General features: G+C 48.8%; 1 protein-coding gene across 1 annotated transcript in view; it reads right to left on the reverse strand.

Moving 5' to 3' along the window:
• Positions 1-638: 638 nt before the first annotated feature.
• The window catches only part of LOC311188067 (calpain-9-like), a gene marked incomplete at both ends in the record, with an annotated part of 52,107 nt that continues 34,771 nt past the window's right edge, over positions 639-17,974 (reverse strand). The window contains 5 exon segments of the mRNA XM_084259836.1: positions 639-807; positions 2,984-3,117; positions 3,462-3,580; positions 6,520-6,589; positions 9,116-9,350. Coding sequence (XP_084115962.1) covers positions 639-807; positions 2,984-3,117; positions 3,462-3,580; positions 6,520-6,589; positions 9,116-9,350 — 727 coding nt within the window.

The raw sequence follows: 17,974 nt of genomic DNA on the forward strand, positions 1-17,974 counted from the left end.
GGCGGCCGGGGCTGTGTGCTGGTGCTGGTCTCCTCCTGGGGGGCGGGGCTCTCTTTAATGGCGCCTGGAGCTCACCATCGCGGCGGATCCTGCAGGGTTCTCCACAGCTCCCGTTCACGGGGTGTGGTGGCTGAAATAGTTCCTTTCCACTCACAGTCCCACTTGCTGCGTCCGTTTTTCTTGTTGGCCATTTTGGTTTGTTGTTTCCCTCCTCTCTGCTGGTCGGAGAGTGCAGACTTTGTGGGCGGGGGAGGGGAGCAGGGTTCTGCGCTTCCCTCCCTTCTGGTCCTCTTTTATGGTAACTTTCCTCTTCGGGCAGTTTGCTGGAGTTGTCCGTTTATCTTCCGTGTCCCAGTTCTCACTGGGACCTGCCGCTTTTCCTCCCTATTAACTTTTTTTAATGGGAGATCTTACTCGCAGCATCTCCTCGCCGCCATGCTGCTCCGCCCCCGAGGTCAAAGTCTGAGCTTCGTAATTTGAAAGACATTAAATAGAAACTTCTGCTTGGATTGAAATAAACAAACACTGACACTCCCCAGTCCTGGAAGTGCCAGCCCTCCTGTGTGTGCTCAGGGCACCTGCTCATGCCTCTGACTCTGGCAGAGAGCTTGGAAGGGAGAGACAGGTGAGCAACTTACATCGATGGAGCAGCCCACCAGAGAGCCCCTCTTCAAGGCCTTCTCGAGAATCTCATAGAAGTTCTTTGGAGCCTCTTTGGTTGTGTAGGTCTCGGCTACACCCCCAGTGAAGTCTTCCATGGCCTCGATGATCCTGCCCCTCTCCAGTGCCTGGTAGCTCCCATTCAACCTGTGAAGGCAGAAGTTTGGAAGCGGCTGCAGGGATGAGGAAGGCCACCAGGTGGCGCCCCCAGCCAGAGGTTTTTCCAACTGAATCAGAAACCTCCCAAGGCTTGCCCTGGCTGGGTGGCATGGAAGGAAGATGGGAAGTAGGATTTGGGGTCTACTTGATGCTCTGAAGACACAAGAAATCTCTGTGAGATAGGCAGCCTGGTGTGGGTTACTCTGACTGAGGGTTCAAGAGCCAGACCCACCTCTTACAAGCTGAGTGTTGTTGTGTGAACCCGCTCATGATTCAGTTTCATGATGTGCAAAGTGGGGGCACAGTTGTCCTCTCCCCTCTAGGACTGCTGTGATGTTTAAATCAGTCTCTCTCTCTCTTCATAGGACCTGACCAAGAAAGAATTAGTCGTGTAGACAGAGAGGTAAGGAACTTTTCCTGCCTGGTCTCAGGTACTCCCAATCACACAACTGCATACGTAGCATGTCTGTACATGTACACATACACATACCTGTACACAGAATGTGCATATAGACACACACTTTATGGGTGTATACTCTGCTTGAGTTATAAAATAAACTTTGTAGGTGTGTGGCAATGTTCACTATTGTTTTCATTTGCAGTTTCTTTTTTTAAAAAAAGATTTATTTATGTATGCATACAAGAGCTGGGGTACAGGCCAGAGATGCAAGGGGTGAGAGGATTCACCAGAGACAGAGTGGGGAACAGAACAGGCAGACTGACCAAAAACACTGATGAGGGGAGCGGCAGGCAAGACAGGAGAGGTCTGCTGAGCCATGTGGGTCCCTCTGGCAGGCCAGGAATTGAACTCATTCTGCAGAGGCTGGGGATTGCTTCATAGTGCTGTGCTTAATCCCTTGTGCCACCGGGAAGGCCCCCATTTACAGTCGCTTCATGACAAATGATGTTGAACATATTTCTATGAGCTAATTTGCCTTCTTTTTAGGAAACGTATTCTCCTTGAGGCAAAGGTTTCAAATCCTACCAACTGACTCAAGCCTTTTGCACAGCTTGGGGTGGGGGGAGGTGATGGGTTCCCTCTTCTGAGCTCCTGGAGAATGAAACCACACCCAACCCAGCCCCAAGCAGAGAATCTGACCCTAGAGAGGAGGGTCCATGATGGGAGGACTCCTGGAAGGACTGGGTTGCCTCCACCAGGCCTGGAAAGCATCCCCTTTGCTCACCCCAAGCCTGTCAGTGGCACCGAGGGGGTTTATGCAGACCAGGTGGGCATGTAGCAAAGCAGCACCTTTGGTTCTTTCATGGTTTAATCCCATCCTGCTGATTTCAGGATGAATTGAGCCTCAGTTTACCTTCACTTTATCTGGCCACTTACATACCCACTTGGAGGTAGAAGCATGGCCTTCCTCCCTGCTTCCTGTCTCTGAGGACGGATTTCCACAATTGAAGATAAAGGCTGAGTCCAAGGGGATCCCGTGGGAGCTCTGCTATCATGGCTGCTGCTGACTAGCTGGTGGGCTGGAAAGCGGCATTGCCATTGGAACTCTGGCCAGTCGGGTGATTAGAAATGACTGTCAAGATTCTACTTAGCCGGGGTTCCTAGGTTAGTGAAATCCAGACACAGAAAGTTGCAGGGTGGTGGCCGGGGGCTGGGGGGCGGGGAGGGGGTGTAGTGTTGAATGGTGTAGAGTTTGAGTCTGGCAGGCTGAAGCTGTGTGGGTGATGGTTGCCTAACAATGTGAATGAACTTAATGCCGCTGAAATATACAGTTAAAAATGGTTAAAACAGTCAATGTACAATTTAAAAAATTATAAAGGAGAATTCCAAAGTGGGAAAGTGACATCTCAGTCTCCACTGGCCAGGAGCCCTGAGGCTTCTGCCCTGGCTGTGCTGGTGGGGACGTCGCCCAGAAACATCCCTGCACTCTGGCTGCTGCCAAAGGCAGGATCCACATACTGGGGCAGAAAGGTATGCGCGTCGCCATGTGTCTGAGGATGGGCACAGTTAGACCCCGACAGCAAGCTGCCCCAGCCACTCCTGTTCCACCTCAGCCCTGACTGGGCCCAGGCGGGTGGCCCTGCCGCCCCACACGTGCCATCCCAGAGCCTCAGTGTCCCTCTCCACGGCTGTGCCCTGAAAAGGACCCAGGAGGGAGACTGGCCTCCCTGGGACAGGGGCCTGCCCGCGCTGGGCGACACTCACTTGGCATAGGCTTTCTCCAGCAGGGCGCCCCAGAACTTGTTGTTGTCGGCCGAGTGGAGGTAGATCAAGCCATTACCGGAGGTGGGCAGCCGGTCATCAATCACCACGTCTACCCACTCGCTGTGTTGCCAGAGCTGTCACCCGGGGCAGAGACAGATTGCAGGGTTGCGTTTCACAGAAGGTCCAGGCCCCCTTTGTCCACGTTATCACTTTGCTTTTTCTCCCTCAGATCTGGAGGAAACTCTCATGTGGGTTCTGCGATGGGCTCAACTGTGCTTTGTCCACAGAGCCACGTGTGGAGCATCCCACCCGCCACTGACATGGGCTTGAAGACCCTGCGCGGTCCCCTCAGAGCCGGGGTGGACACTCCAGAGCTCTCCGGCCAGTTCTCTCTCAAGAGGAAAAGACACCCCTGATGACTAGCATCTGCAGAAACACCTGACATCACACTGCGCCCCAGTGACATAAGTTCACTTACCTGGAAATGGAAGATCCCAGCATAACCGGAGCCAAAGTTTTGGTCCTGGGGGAGCACTCTGGCCAGCGCTTTCTCGTTGAGCGTCAGGGAGCCAATGGCAGCTGCCAGCCAGCAGTCAGCTGTAAGTGAAACGTCATTAATCGCAGGTGTTACTGCTAATTTGTGGGAAAAAGGACAATCCTATTGCCAGAGGAGATGTGGGGCATTCCAGATGTGACCCTGTTTTTTCCTGTATTTTAAAATATGGGAAGGATACCAGCAAATCTCTCCCCTCTGTCTCCCTTCCCAGCTCTCCTGCCCACTTAGCACAGACAGCTCTTGTCTTGGCAGTGGTAAAGGTCATGCCCACGTGGGTGTCACTGTGCTCTACTGCACGTCAGCTCCGTGGAAGGCCAGGAGGCCAGGGCTGTGAGAGTTAGTGTCAGCGGGCCAGGGTGAGTGACGTCTCATCCTGCTTGGCCTGTGGCACTTGGGGTGAGCTCAGAGGGAGCACTTTGCAGGGGCTCATGCCTCCCCAGGCTAGACTTAGCTTTGTTGTAGGTAATAATAGCTTCATGGGTATCATCTACTTTCACTTATCTTGTATTTTCAAGATTTGTAGACTGATCTGCTGGTTTCCCCAGATATAACCTTCAAGTTAGCCCCCATTCAGAGGAATACACAAAAGTGAGTACGAACATCAAGCAGTGTTTGAAGCTTACACTGTACAGACTCCCACATGCGTTCATGTGCTCATACTAAGCATGGGGCGGGCACCTCATCTGTACCTATCAGAGCTCTAGCTGCTGCCTGTGAAAGATGTCTGACCAGACAATGGGAATTACCTATTTATCCAACAGGACCTCCCCATTCTACCCCAAATCTATTTGCTTGTAGTTGATAATACCACTTGAATTCATTGGAACTCAAGTATGGCTTCCTGGGAGTTGACATTTCTGGAAAGTTCTTTGTACCACTGGACGTGGGACATTGTCACACAACACTTTCTTGGTCATTGCCGGAGACTATTTCGCCAGAAATGTGCTCAGCTTTTGAAGAGAGAGATTCAGATGTCATTTATACAATAAAAATAAGAGAAAAACCCCCAGAAGAGATGAAAATTACTTATCACAGTTGAGTCTGTGCCAATGGATAGGTTTGGCTGCCTCAAGCACGATGCTGGGTGAGGGTGCCCCCAATGTTCAGTTTGTCGGGTGAAAGCATGCAGGTGGACACTGATAGGGAGGGGCAACGATGGTGTTGGTGATAGTCAAGTACTTATTTGGGGGGCTGGTTCACAGCTGTCCATTTTATCGTTATCCTTTATTTACATGGTTTTTTTTTTGCGTAGAAGTGGGGTACAGGCCAGATGTGGAATGGTGAGAGGATTCACCAGAGACAGAGTGGGGAGCAAAACAGGTGGACTTACTGAAATACACTACTGAGGGCAGCACGTGCTAGACAGGAGAGGCCTGCTGCACCATATGTAGGTTAGCTCCCTGGCTGGGGATCGAACTCAGGCCATAGCAGTAATTGCACTGAGACTCAACCCCTAGGCCACCAGGGAGGCCCTCCTTCATTCATATGTTATTTTTTGAAAAGATTTATTTATTTATTTATATGAGCACTGGGTGCAGTCACAAGCGCGGGAGGGTGAGAGAATTCACCAGAGCCAGAGCAGAGAACAGAACAGGTAGACTGACAAAATACACTGTTGAGGGGAGCAGCGGACAGTAGGAGAGGTCTGTCGCGCCATGTGGGACCCTCACCCGGTGGCCGGGGATCGAACTGGCGCTGCAAAGCCTGTGGGCAACTTTGCAACCCAGCGCTCAACCTGCTGCACCACTAGGGGAGGCCCCTCACTCATATGTTATATACAGTATTCAGATGTAGAAAAATTGCCACAAAATAATATTTGTCATTAACTATCAACTAAGGTTGTAATTTCAAATCATTCTATACCAAAGTGACAAATTAAAACTTTGAAAAAAGGGCCTCCCCGGTGGCGCAGAGTTGAGTGCTGGGTTGTGAAGCTGCCCGCGGCCTCTGCCGTGCCGGTTCGATCCCCGGCTGCTCCCTGGCCATGGGGCGAGGGTCCCACATGGCGCGCAGACCTCTCCTGCCGCCCGCTGCTCCCCTCAGCAGTGTACTTCGGTCCTTCTGCCTGCTCTGCTCCCCGCTCTGGCTCTGGTGAATTCTCTCACCCTCCCGCGCTTCTGACTATACCCAGTGCTTTTTTTGAAAAGCCAAGGTTATGTATATATAATGGAATGTATAATTCCATGTATCCACCATGTCTGTGTCTCTATGTCTACCATCTACCTACCTACCTACCTTTCCATCATCTGTTTATCTTCTGTCATGATGCATGTGTCTGTCTGTCTGTCTGTGTATCAACCATCTCTCATCATTCTAGGTGTGACTTTTGAGTTCTGGGAGGGTAACTCAGCTACTTGTCATGAAGCTCCCGGCATGTCCCACTTCATCCGTCAGACCACAGTGGTGACCTCAGCTGTGGGGAACTCAGTGTCTACTCCCGCTCACAGTAGTTTGCTCTCTTTGGTTCATTCCTCTGGGGGTTGAGGTGGTCCCTAAAGCATGAACCCAGAGGCAGTGTGGCCAAGTGGTTAAGAGTAATTTGGGGCCCTGACTCTGCATATCTATCATGTCTGTGACTTTGGATAATTCACTTTGCCTCCCTCAACTTGGGTTTCTCTGTAAAATTGGGAGCGTGGTTGGGAAGACGAAGTGAGGCAATGAGTGCTGAGGGGAGGCCTAGCAGGTGACTGAGCTAATGTTCTGATGGAGCCAGCAGCCAGGCAGCGCCTCTGGGTCTCTCTGTTCTCTGAAAACTGGTGGGGAGCAGAGCGCCAGGGATGCGGAGTCCTCTGGCTCCCATTCAGCAGAGCAGGAGGCCAACTGGGGAGGAGGGGGAAGCAGAAGATGGGAGCAGTCATGTTCCCCAATCCCTGTGCAGGGAGGTGCTGGCGACCTGTGCTGCTTGTGCCTTGGCGGCAGCTCAGACCCCCAGGACCATCTGTTCCACCACCGGCTCTCCGTGCGTGACCCTCTCACTCACCAAGATCCCCTTGGCGGATGTCAGTCCTAGTGGCCTCTCCGAGAATGAATTCTGGGTTTTTCACTATTTCCTGGAAGAATGAGGGCATCGTCAGTGAGGCCTGGCCCTCCCGCCCCTTCCTGGTGGGCTCTCCTTTCTTGCAGCAGAACACTTCATTCCTGTTGCATTATTGTTTCCCGTGGAGGGACAAGCAAAGGGACAGCCCAGCCTCGTGGTGGGATGCGCCAGTCACATCACTTGGTCCCTCCATCCCCTCTGCCTACATGCCCGTCAGTGTAGGAGCCTCTTCTCTGCTTGGGGAACTCAGTCTCACGGTCATTGTTCATCCCCCCCAAGCACACTTGGTGTCTTCTTTATAACTCATACTGTTTTAATGAAACCATCGGTGCTGTTGTTGCCTGTGACGCCCCTATCAGAGCCCGTCTTCTGAGAGGCTGTCACTGGCTTGCCTGTGAGAACCCCATTGCTTCCTCGGCTTCCTACACCATGCCCAACGTTCTGAGTGATGTTCACAGAGTGTTGTGGTGGCGGGACAAAGTGGAGGCTGTCGTAGGACGAGGCCTTTGGGGGAATCCATGCCTCGTTGCTACGCAGTGCTGACCCCACAGAGGGCACTAGCAGGGGATGGCATGAGCCCCACAGGCCGTAGCAGGGTGGCTTGATTGGCTAAGAGTGGAGACAGGGAGGGCAGTAGGAGGGAAGGAAGTAACTAGAATTTCTCAGGAGAAAGCATGAGGCACTCAGTGATAGCCTTGTCAGGCTTAGGAAAATACTAGACAACAAGAAGCTTTTAGACATAATTCAGGTGTACTGGTAAATAGGTCAGTATACACACACACACACTCACACACACACACTCATACACACATTTACACACACACACCTCCATCAGGAAATAGCAATAAAGAGCTTACCAGTGTATAAAAACTCATGTCTACCTTGAACTCTGCCCTGAAGTTCCAGAATCGTGTGTGTGTTTGAAGTAGACAGGCTGTGTATTTAACACATCTTCATTATTTTCATGAAAGGAGCCAGCATGAGGGCAGACATGGGGCACCCAGTGCCTTTCAGAAGGTGAGATGCAGAGCAAATGATGGTGATGCCAGTAACCGCAGCAGGACGCCGTGTCTGCCGTGGGCACTAGTGTCTCAGCTTCACAGGGAGGAGACTGAGGTGTGGGGAGTCAGCGGTGTGACTGGTGTGACCACAGTCCCTGGACAGATGGGTGCAGGGTCTCAGCTGTGTCCCGGCCCTCACTGCACTCCCTTTCTTGCCATCACAGCCCACCCCTGGGGGCGCTCCCAGGTGGGTCCCCACCCGAGGGAAGGCAGCCAGCACCACCCAGTCAGAAGCTGAGCCCTGACTAACCCAGCACAGGAAATACTGACTCCTTGTCCCAGGCAGCAGCTCATGGCCCTTGGGACCATCTCCTCCAATTGTTAGGGTAGGGGGGCATGGACACTGGCTCATGGGTACTGCGGGAGGCGGAAACAGGATGTGTTGGGCAGCCCCTTGCTTCCTATGCACCCCCCATCATGGAGACACTGCACACTTGCTTCGTGAGCCCCGTCCACACTGAGCACCCTGGGCTCTGCGCAGAAGCTGCTGAGCACTTTACATACATCACCCAGGTGAACACCCTCCTGGAGTGGGGGCTGGGGCTGCCCCCCACCCTGTCCCCTTGGGGGGGACCTGTTGCCTGGGACTGGCCCAACTCATCCTGAATAGCCTTGACCTCCACTCCCTGACTACCAAGACACTGTCAGCCTCGAGTCCTGACCTCCACGGGAGTGAGACTGCTGGGGGCTGGATGCAGCAGATGCCCTGGAGTCCCCCTTAGAGCACCCCCAGCCCCGCCAGCTGTTGTGTGATCCCTGCATCATTCCCAAATTTTATTTTTTTTAGTGCTTATTATATACTATTTTAATTGTAGCAGGTGTAATATTAAAGTATACCATATAATGGCAACATGTATGAATGATTAGTTTATTTTTTTATTATTATCTATTACTTCAGACAGTAGGGTACCAGGTGGTTAGTTTTTATACACATAATTTTATTGTCTCTTAGTCTGAGCCTGGGAATTTTGCTCATTATTTTGTTGTTGTCAATTTGTGGAGATGTACGCAGTTCGCTTCCAGGCTCTCAACACCAAGTCCTATCACCCAAAGGTTTTCCTCCGAGACACATGTGTTTTCACATGCCTTAGGGACTCATGTCAAGGCCCTTCTGCTTACTGCGCAGGATCTCTCCATTTTGTTATTCTCAGACTGTGGAGATGTAGAAGCCCGACTCCACGCAGGTCACTTTCCAGGCTCTCAACACCAAGTCCTGTCACTCAGAGGTTTTCCTCCGAGACACATGTGTTTTCACATGCCTTAGAGACTCGGGTCAAGGCCCTTTTGCTCACTGCGCAAGGTGGCCACCTCCAACACCCAGCCATCACTCTGCATGGCCTCCCCTGGGAAGCCGGCCTGGATCAGGTTTGTGCTCTGCCTCCCTTCCTGCTCCCTCCTCTCCTGCTGCCCTCTCCAGGGTCCTGGGATCCTCCTCACAAGCCCCCTGCCTGCCACCCCCACCTTCTGGCTGCACTCACCCCTGGCCGTTTCCACACGACGGGACTCTTGGGATTCTTGCTGTAGAAGAGAGAGGAGCTGTTGGCCGGGAAGTCTGCGTCCTCAAACAGCGTGCCCTTCCGCAGGCACTCCTGCCTCAACTGCTCGAAGCTCTGGCCTGAGGAATGGATGATGCGAACGTCCTTGGGAGTTGGGGCCTGGTGGATGTAAGACATGGCTGCTGGCTGCTCCCCAATTGGCAGGTGGGCTTGGGGTCTGTGATAGGCAGGGAGGCACAAGATGTGTGGGCCAGTCAAGAGGGAACCAGCTCAGGGGTTCCTGGACTGAGTGGCTCTTGGTCTAATGGTTTGCCTGGGAATTTCCCTGTCAGGGCAGATGGGGGGATGGGGCACGCCCTGATGGTAAACTGCAGAGAGAGCCCTCCTCCCTCCAGGGACTCTGCAGACCCATGGGGGAGCTGAGGGGCGGGGCCCATTCTGGGCAAGGCAGCACCCAGCACCCTCTGCCTAATGCCCTGAGGAGACCCTCGGGAGCTGGAGGATGCGGGATGAGGAAGGAACGCTGGGAGCCACATGGGTCCAGGTGGTGGCAGGCAGTGTACGTTGGTCAGGGAGAGCTCTGCGGGAACTGGGATCCTGTCTTCAAGTTGACAACTGTCGTCTGTAGTGGGCGGTGGTGAGTCATTGAGGTACCTAGTATGTGATCAGGGCTCACACAGCCCTCACACGCCACCTAATGTGACATAGAGCAGGGGCAACTTCACTGCAGAGAGTCAGGTACGCTTATCTGCTCTGCCCAGGCACTCCCAGGTGTGCACCCTCACCTGCCCCAGGGCCCCCGCGAGCAGAGCCCAGGTGATGGCCACAGGGGCCCTGGAACCCGAGCCTTAGCGGCTGCCTGTGCCCCATGGACTCCTGCTCACTCAGCCCCACGAAGGCGCGTGCCCTGGATCTGCTCAGGGCTTCGCTACACGAGGGGTCGCGGTGTCTTGTCGGTGTTTGGGGAGAAGCGTCGGTGACTGCAAACGCGGGAGACTTTCCCAGCAGCTCAGGTGCCCCCGTCTCACGCTCAGAGCCCGCTTCACCGCATAGTGACCCTCCCTGCAACACCCCGCGTGTTCTCATCACAACCCTCCATTTTGCATTTAACCAGAATATTCCAGGGACCCAGCACATCGACCCCCGAATCAACCATGTTCCTTCCCACGTTAGAATCCAATCCCCGGCCCATTTCAACTCTCAACGGCTCTCCAACTGGGCGATATTGTCTTCTTCCATCTGATCGACTTTCCTCTTTTGCAACTGTTCCTGTCCCTGCTCCTCGTTGTCACAAGCCCGATGGATTCAGTGTGTGCCTCTGTGGGGGTCTCTTCTTTTCATTTTTTAGAAGATTTATTTATTTGTGTATCCAAGCACTGGGGTGTAGACCAGAGGTGGGGGTGGGGGTGGGGTTGGGGCAGGGTTAGGGGTGGGGTGGAGGGAGGATTCACCAGAAACAGTAGGAGGAGAACAGTGCTGCAGGGGCCCTAGCTGCCCTCTCCACGAACCCCAAAAAGTCCCTGTTGATGACGTTTCCCTTTTCGCTTGGGAACTGCACAAGACATCTAGACCAAGGGTCTGAATTAGAAAAGATAAATAAAAAACTTAGAAAATTACGGCTGTCGGTGTCTCTGGAAGACATCAAAGAGTCCTCAGCTGACAGCCTCTTATTAACAAAGCAATTGCCTGAACAGATAGATTATTTTTGCCTGGCTGGAGGCAAAATGAGAGGAGCAAAACCAAAAGTAAAAGGTAAAAAAGCCTGCAATATAGGGAAAGTGATCAGAATTCTTCAGATGATGAAATTATTTTTCAAAAGTCAAAAATTAATTCCAGAGCCAATGCTGACCTCCTTGCTCGGGCGTCGCCTCCTAATTATAAAACTATTCCAAAATCCAAACTAATTTCCAGCCCAAATTTCCAGCCCGAACTTGGCTAAAATTGTTGAGATAAAATTAAATACTCAAAGACAAGTAAAAGATAACGTGATATGAACTTATAATTGGAAAAAGAAATGCTTCAAGCTTTTCCTGTTAATTATTTGGGGAGGAGGCCAGGTTCCTCCCACTGAAGGTTCCCCCACTAGAGTTTTGCCATTTGTTCCTTTTAAGCAAAAATAAATAAATAAATAAATAAATAAGGTATTTCTAAATAATAGTATTCAAAATCCATTCACAATTGTTAAAGTAATAAAAAATGGTTAAATATGACTATATGAGACTATATGACTATAATATGACTAAAAGGTTTTTATTAAAATAATATAAACCCACTGCAGCAGATGGATGGGGGCTGTCCCTGGTCTCAACAAGCGGCTGCCTGGACTTTTTCTCTGGTGTTGAGATCACTGGCAGGTCTCTACTGCCTTCCTGCTGTGGGGGACTGGGCTCTTCCATCATCTTAAAAAAAGATTTTGGTTCATTCTAGGAAAAAAGGATCTATTTCCCCGTGTTTTTCTGATTTTAAAGTCTACATTGTCTAAGGTAAAAATTACTGAGTTACTTTGCACTGGCTAACAAGCTATACAAAATGCTTATTGGTTGAATAAAAGTTTTTAAATTTACTTATTGTAAATTAGTTAAGTTTCCTGTAAAAGGTTAAGTTTCATGTTAAAACTAATTAACCTGGTAAAATATGAAATAATAATACAGACATTTTTGAGCTAAATTCTAAACCTCAGATTTTAATAAAAGCCTCAAAACAGGCAGACTGTAAAAATTTGCCTCTTCTCCTGTTCTCAAAATAAAAGTGTTCTTTTATGTTTTAAAATATGCTTGTTCTCAGTGAGATAAAGCATTAACAACCTGGATGGTTCCTAAAAAACTACTGACAATGATCACAATTTTCCCCTTTGGCATAATTACATGTTTCCCTCAGCAGGGATTCGCTACCAGCCTCACCAGACTAATCTTTCTGTGTATAACTTCTCAGAGCCTGGAGCAGTTGCCTCCACCACCAATGTCTCCAAAAATTATAAGTTTTACCTACAGGGCTCTGCCATTTACAACCAGTCGGATCACCTCCTTCCACCTTTGGAACCCATCACCCAATGGTATTCAACTGGATGGATTGCTCCCACCTGCTTCTTCAACACTTCCAACGGGACTCATACCTATCCCGATTTGTTTCGCCTCTTGGCCGCTACATCAACTGTCTTCTTTCAATGACTGGGACATTCTATTAACTCTTCCATCATACGGGCCTGTGTAGGTCCCCCACACACCCTTCTTGTTGAAGACCCTGGACATTTGACAATTACTTGTCATCACCATGCCTTTCATGTCAATTGTACAGGTTGCATCCTCACCAATTGTGTTACTCCTGTTAGTTCATGGTCTAGTATGACATTTATTATTTTACATCAGCCTCCTTAAGTTGTTCTTCCTGTGCATCTAAAGCAGCCATGGTATGATGACACTGGAGCTTATGCTCTCCAACTTATTGAACAGGGCCTGTGTCGCTCTCAAAGGTTTGTAGCGGCTCTTATACTGGGTATTATAGCACTTACTGCCATTATGAGTTCTGTTGCTGTTTCTACTACTGCCCTTGTACAACAGGTTCATACTGCCTCACATGTTAATCAATTATCTCATAACATTACATATGCTTTAATTGTCCAAGATCACACTGATAAAAAATTTGAGGCTCGTTTGAATATCCTTGAAGAAACTATGTTATATGTTGGTAATCAAATGCAGCATATCAAAACTCACTTGACCACTAAATGTCACTCTGATTATAAATAGATCTGTGTTACTCCACATGTTTATAATTCCTCTTCTATTCCTTGGAACAATGTCAAAAATCATTTGTTGGGTGTATGGGATAACACAAATGTTTCCCTGGACCGCACTGCTTTGCAGGAAGACATCAAGGCAATTAGTTTAGCTCATGTCTCCTCCTCCACTCCTGCCGAGGTTGCTGATTCCTTCCTGGCTTCTTTGCAGCACTACACCACTAAGGCCGCCTGGTTCCCATCATTTATTACTACTGGTATCATTTTGTTTGTCACCATGCTTATGCTACTTCTCTTCCCATTGATTATCAAATTACTTTTCCGTGCTATTAGACAATTACAAATTGATTTAACAATTATGCAAATGATGACCAAAAACAAAAAAAGGGGGAAATGCTGCAGGGGGCCTAGCTGCCCCAGCCAGGTAAGACACTGGCAAGCCGCTAAGAAAAGGGTCTCAACTGTGGGGCCGAAGTTTAAAGTGTCTCACACCGTGGGGCTGAAGATTAAACATCCCTTTGTTTTTTGTTTTGGTTATAAAAAGAAAAAAGCTCATGGAATATACATTGGGCAATAAATTATAAGAATATTGTAAGTACATGGCATGGAAAATTACTTGCTTAAAAATTAAACACTGAATAATTTGGCCCACTTGACAATGGGAAATAATTACTGTTCAAGGGCATGTCTGATAAACAACCCAGAGCTGGTCATAATAATGTTCCTCATATGGAAGTTCCTTAGAGAAGCCTTCTAATGAATCATAAAGTGGATTACACTAGGCGTCTCTAAATAATAGAAAAAAGTTCTAATAACTGTTTACCAGGAAGCAATTGGTCTCTAGCTGTAAGCCATATAGATAGAGGAGTCTCCTGATTTTGTAGCCTTGGCGACAAGGCAGCACCAAGGACTGAGTTAGGTAGTTGTTTAGGATGAAATAATGCGTCTAAGTTTTATTTATCTATTAACTTTCTTTTATTTAAATAAATTTTATTTTTATATTCCCCATACAATTGCAACCCCCTTATTTTGACCCCCATCCCTCCCCTCCACACCCCCCACCCCCCCATAGAGTGTCTCTGGTTCATAGTTTTTTCTTGATTTTGATTTTCACTTTCTTATAGTTATTCATTTTCCTGGTCCCTTATTTAAGTTTTCTAGATTCCTGCTATGAGTGAGACCATCTGCATTTTTCTTTTTCTTTCTGGCTTATTTCACTGAGCATGATCCCTTCCAGTGCCATCCATGTTGCTGCAAATTGCATTTGTTTATCTTTTTTGAATGCTGAGTAATAGTCCATGGTATATATGTACCACATCTTCTTGATCCAGTCATCTATTTTGGGGCATTTGGGTTGTTTCCAAAGCTTAGCTATTGTAAACAGTGCTGCTATAAACATAGGAGTGCAGGTGCTCTTTGGAATTGATGTTTCTGTGTCCTTTGGGTAAATACCTAGGAGTGGAATTGCTGGATTAAATGGAAGCTCTATGTTTAGTAGGTCCAGAAATCTCCACACAGCTCTCCATAGTGGTTGGACCAGTTTGCACTCCCACCAACAGTGCAGGAGAGTTCCTTTTTCTCCACATCCTCACCAACAGTTGTTGTTGCTAGTTTTTTAAATATGTGCCATTCTCACTGGTGTAAGATAGTATCTCATGGTAGTTTTGATTTGCATTTCCCCGATTACAAGTGATGTTGAACATTTTTTCATATGCCTGTTGGCCATTTGCATTTCCTCTTCAGAGAAGTTTCTTTTTAGCTCCTCTGTCCATTTTTTGAGCAGGATTATTTTCTTTGTTGTTGTTGAGTCTCATCAGCTCTTTGCAGATTTTTGTGATCAGTCCTTTATCATTAGCATTGCGTGCAAAAATGTTCTCCCAGTCAGTGGGGTTTCTCTTTGTTTTTGTTATTGTTTCTTTTGCTATGCAGAAGCTCTTTAGTCTGATGTAGTCCCAGCTGTTTATCTTTGCCTTCACTATCACTGATTTGGGTGATGTGTCTGTTAAGATGTCTTTGATGTGCATATCACGTAGTGTTTCGCCTATATTTCCTTCTATGTATTTTATGGTTTCATGTCTTATGTCTAGTTATTTAATCCATTTTGAGTTGATTTTTGTGTATGGTGTGAGGTAGCGGTCAAGCTTCATTCTTTTGCATGTAGCGACCCAGTTTTCCCAGCACCATTTATTAAACAAACTTTCTTTGCTCCAATGATAGTCTTTGCTCCTTTGTCAAAGATTAGTTGACCCTCAATCTGTGGGTTTATTTCTGGATTTTCTATTCAATTCCATTGGTCTGTGTGTCTGTTCTTGTTCCAATACCATGCAGTTTTGATGATTATGGCTTTGTAGTATAGTTTGAAGTCTGGGCATGTGATGCCTCCATTCCCTTCTTTTTTTTTCAGGAGAGCTTTGGCTATTCGGGGTTTTTGGTGATTCCATATGAATTTCATCAATAATTGTTCTATTTCTTTGAAGAATGACATTGAAATTTCTATTGGAATAGCATTGAATCTGTGTATTGCTTTTGGTAGGATGGACATTTTAATAATGTTTATTCTTCCAATCCATGAGCAGGGGATGTCTTTCCATTTCTTTGTGTCTTCTATTTCTTTTAACAGTGTTTTATAGTTTTCTGTGTATAGATCCTTTACCTTTTTTGTTATCTATTAACTTTTACAGAGGTTTTTTTTTTTTTTAAGAAATTAAGAATAGTTTTTTTTTTTTTAAAGAGATATTTATTTATTTATACAAGCACTGTGTACAGTCAGAAGCGCAGGAGGGTGAAAGAATTCACCAGAGCCAGAGCAGGGAGCAGAGCACTCAGAAGGACCAAAGTACACTGCTAAGGGTAGCAGCAGGCGGCAGGGGAGGTCTGCGCGCCATGTGGGACACTCCTCCGGTGGCCAGAGAGCCAGCTGGGGATCAAACTAGCCCTGTAGAGGCTGCAGTCAGTTTTGCAACCCAGGGCTCAACCTCTGTGCCACCAGGGAGGCCCATGGAGGTTTATTTTCTTAAGAACAGGTAGGGGACAAAATGTCTATGGGAAAGGAATGTACTAATTGTTTTGTTTTGCTTCTATGCATACAATGATGTAATGCCATCGATTGCCTACCATATAAATAAAGACCCGCTGAGCCCCTCAGCAGGAGATGCTTACACCAAAATAAGAGTGTTTTGTGTCTGCCTCACTCCCCTTCCCTTCAGCCCTTAAGAAAGTTTCACCTAGGCCTGTCTCATCCTTTCAGGAACATCTGACTCGATATTTTGCCAAAAGCTAGTCTTCGGCAGAACAGAATTGCCTGAATACACTGCTAAGGGGAGCAGCAGGGAGTCTGGGCAGGTCTACCATGTGGCTTCCTCCCTGGAGTTGGGGTTGGTGCCCCCTCCTGTCCTTCTGGGCTTGGCATCCTTGTTTCTGACCCCTTCTTCTCACTGGGAGTTGCGTGGGGTCTGCTCAGTGGCCCTACCTGGTAGCTTCTTCAGCTCAGCTCTTGTCAATTGGATCCACCTGCTGCTGCATTTCGGGAGTCATGGAATGTTCTTTCTTGGACCATCTCACAACGCTTAGGCTCATCCCTGCGTTTCATTTTATTCTTCCAATAATAATGATGTCCAAGTGTCTGCACATGTCTCCAGCAATGGGGTCTCCTCTGAGAAGTGCCTACAGGTCTCCTTTGCCCGCTGTGTATTGGGGTCTTGAGAGCCTGCCTCAGTCTAAAGCACCCCCCGGTGGGGGTACGAATGGGTCAGCAAAAGCCAGACAAGTCTGGGAAGAAAAGAGCAACATCCAAATCAAGATAAAAGCTGCCATTGTTGGAGCCTCCTTGGTGGTTGTAGGGTAAAGAAAATGTCAGGCTTTTCTGCCCTTCCGCCATCAGGATAGATGATGGATCCTTGTCCTGAATGCATGCCTGATGGCGGGCACCTGGAATAGGGTGTGGGCATAGGTAGATGGGATTCAGCTGAGTTAAGACTGTGCTTTTAAGGGCGGCGTCACGGGGGGATGCCAGCAGCACCAGCAGTAGCAGCACCAGCAGCAGCAGTAGAACCTGAAAGAGAAGCCGAAGCAGAGAACGCCAGAGAGCCCAGATAGAGTGAAGACTTGCTGGGGGCTGGAAGGCCTGCCAGCCTCCCAGCCCCCCAGCCAGCACCCCTGCCTGCCATATGCCTGGTGAACCCCAAATAAAAAACCTGCAAAACTACTGAGGACTCTGACTCCTCCTTTACCCGGTCTGCATGGGATCGGAAAACCTGCCCTATGGCCAGTCCAGCCCCTACAGAGTCCCTCCAATTCCATGCATTTGGTTGTCAATGGTAATAGTTTGTGTCTCCACATGGCTGAATAGTGTTGTTGTGTGGACAGACCACGTCTTGTTGACCCTGGCCTCTCCGTGGGCACACAGCCTGCTGCCTTGGCTTAGGTGTAATTTGGTTATAAGCGTGTGGAGGAGGCGAGCTGGGCACCTGTAGGGTAAGGAAAAATGTAAGGTATTTCTGCCCTCATGCCATCAGGATAGATGATGGATCCTTGCAGTCCTGAATGCATGCCTGATGGCGGACACCTGGAATAGGGTGTGGGCATAGGTAGATGGGATTCACCTGGGCTAAGACTGGGCTTTTAAGGGCGGCATCACGGGGACGCCAGAAGAAGCCGAGAACGAACAGAAGGTGAGAGGAAAAGAAGAGAAGCAGAGAGAACACCAGAGAGAGCCCAAATAGAGTGAGGACTTGCTGGGGGCTGGGAGGACTGCCAGCCTCCCGGCCCCCCAGGACCCCTGCCTGCCATGTGCCTGGTAAATCTAAATAAAAGACCTGCAAAAGCCACCAAGGACTCTGACTCCTCCTTTACCTGGTCTGCTGGATCAGAAAACCTGCTCTGTGGTCTTCCTGCCCTACAACATCTCCCCTCTGAAACCCTAGCCGTTAAGCAGTAACTCTCGATCCCTCTTTCCCCTCTGCTTCTGGCAACCACATTCTCACTTATGTTTCTGATACTCACCTAAGTAGGGTTTCTGCGGCAGGCTGAGCTACCCATGCTGTCTCTTGATAAGGTCCAGGCATTGGGGAAACTCCCGAGAAGAGGGGATTTCCTGTACTCCGGAA

Source organism: Talpa europaea, assembly GCF_964194135.1.
Source record: "Talpa europaea genome assembly, contig: HAP1_SCAFFOLD_148, whole genome shotgun sequence".
Lineage (NCBI taxonomy): Eukaryota > Metazoa > Chordata > Mammalia > Eulipotyphla > Talpidae > Talpa > Talpa europaea.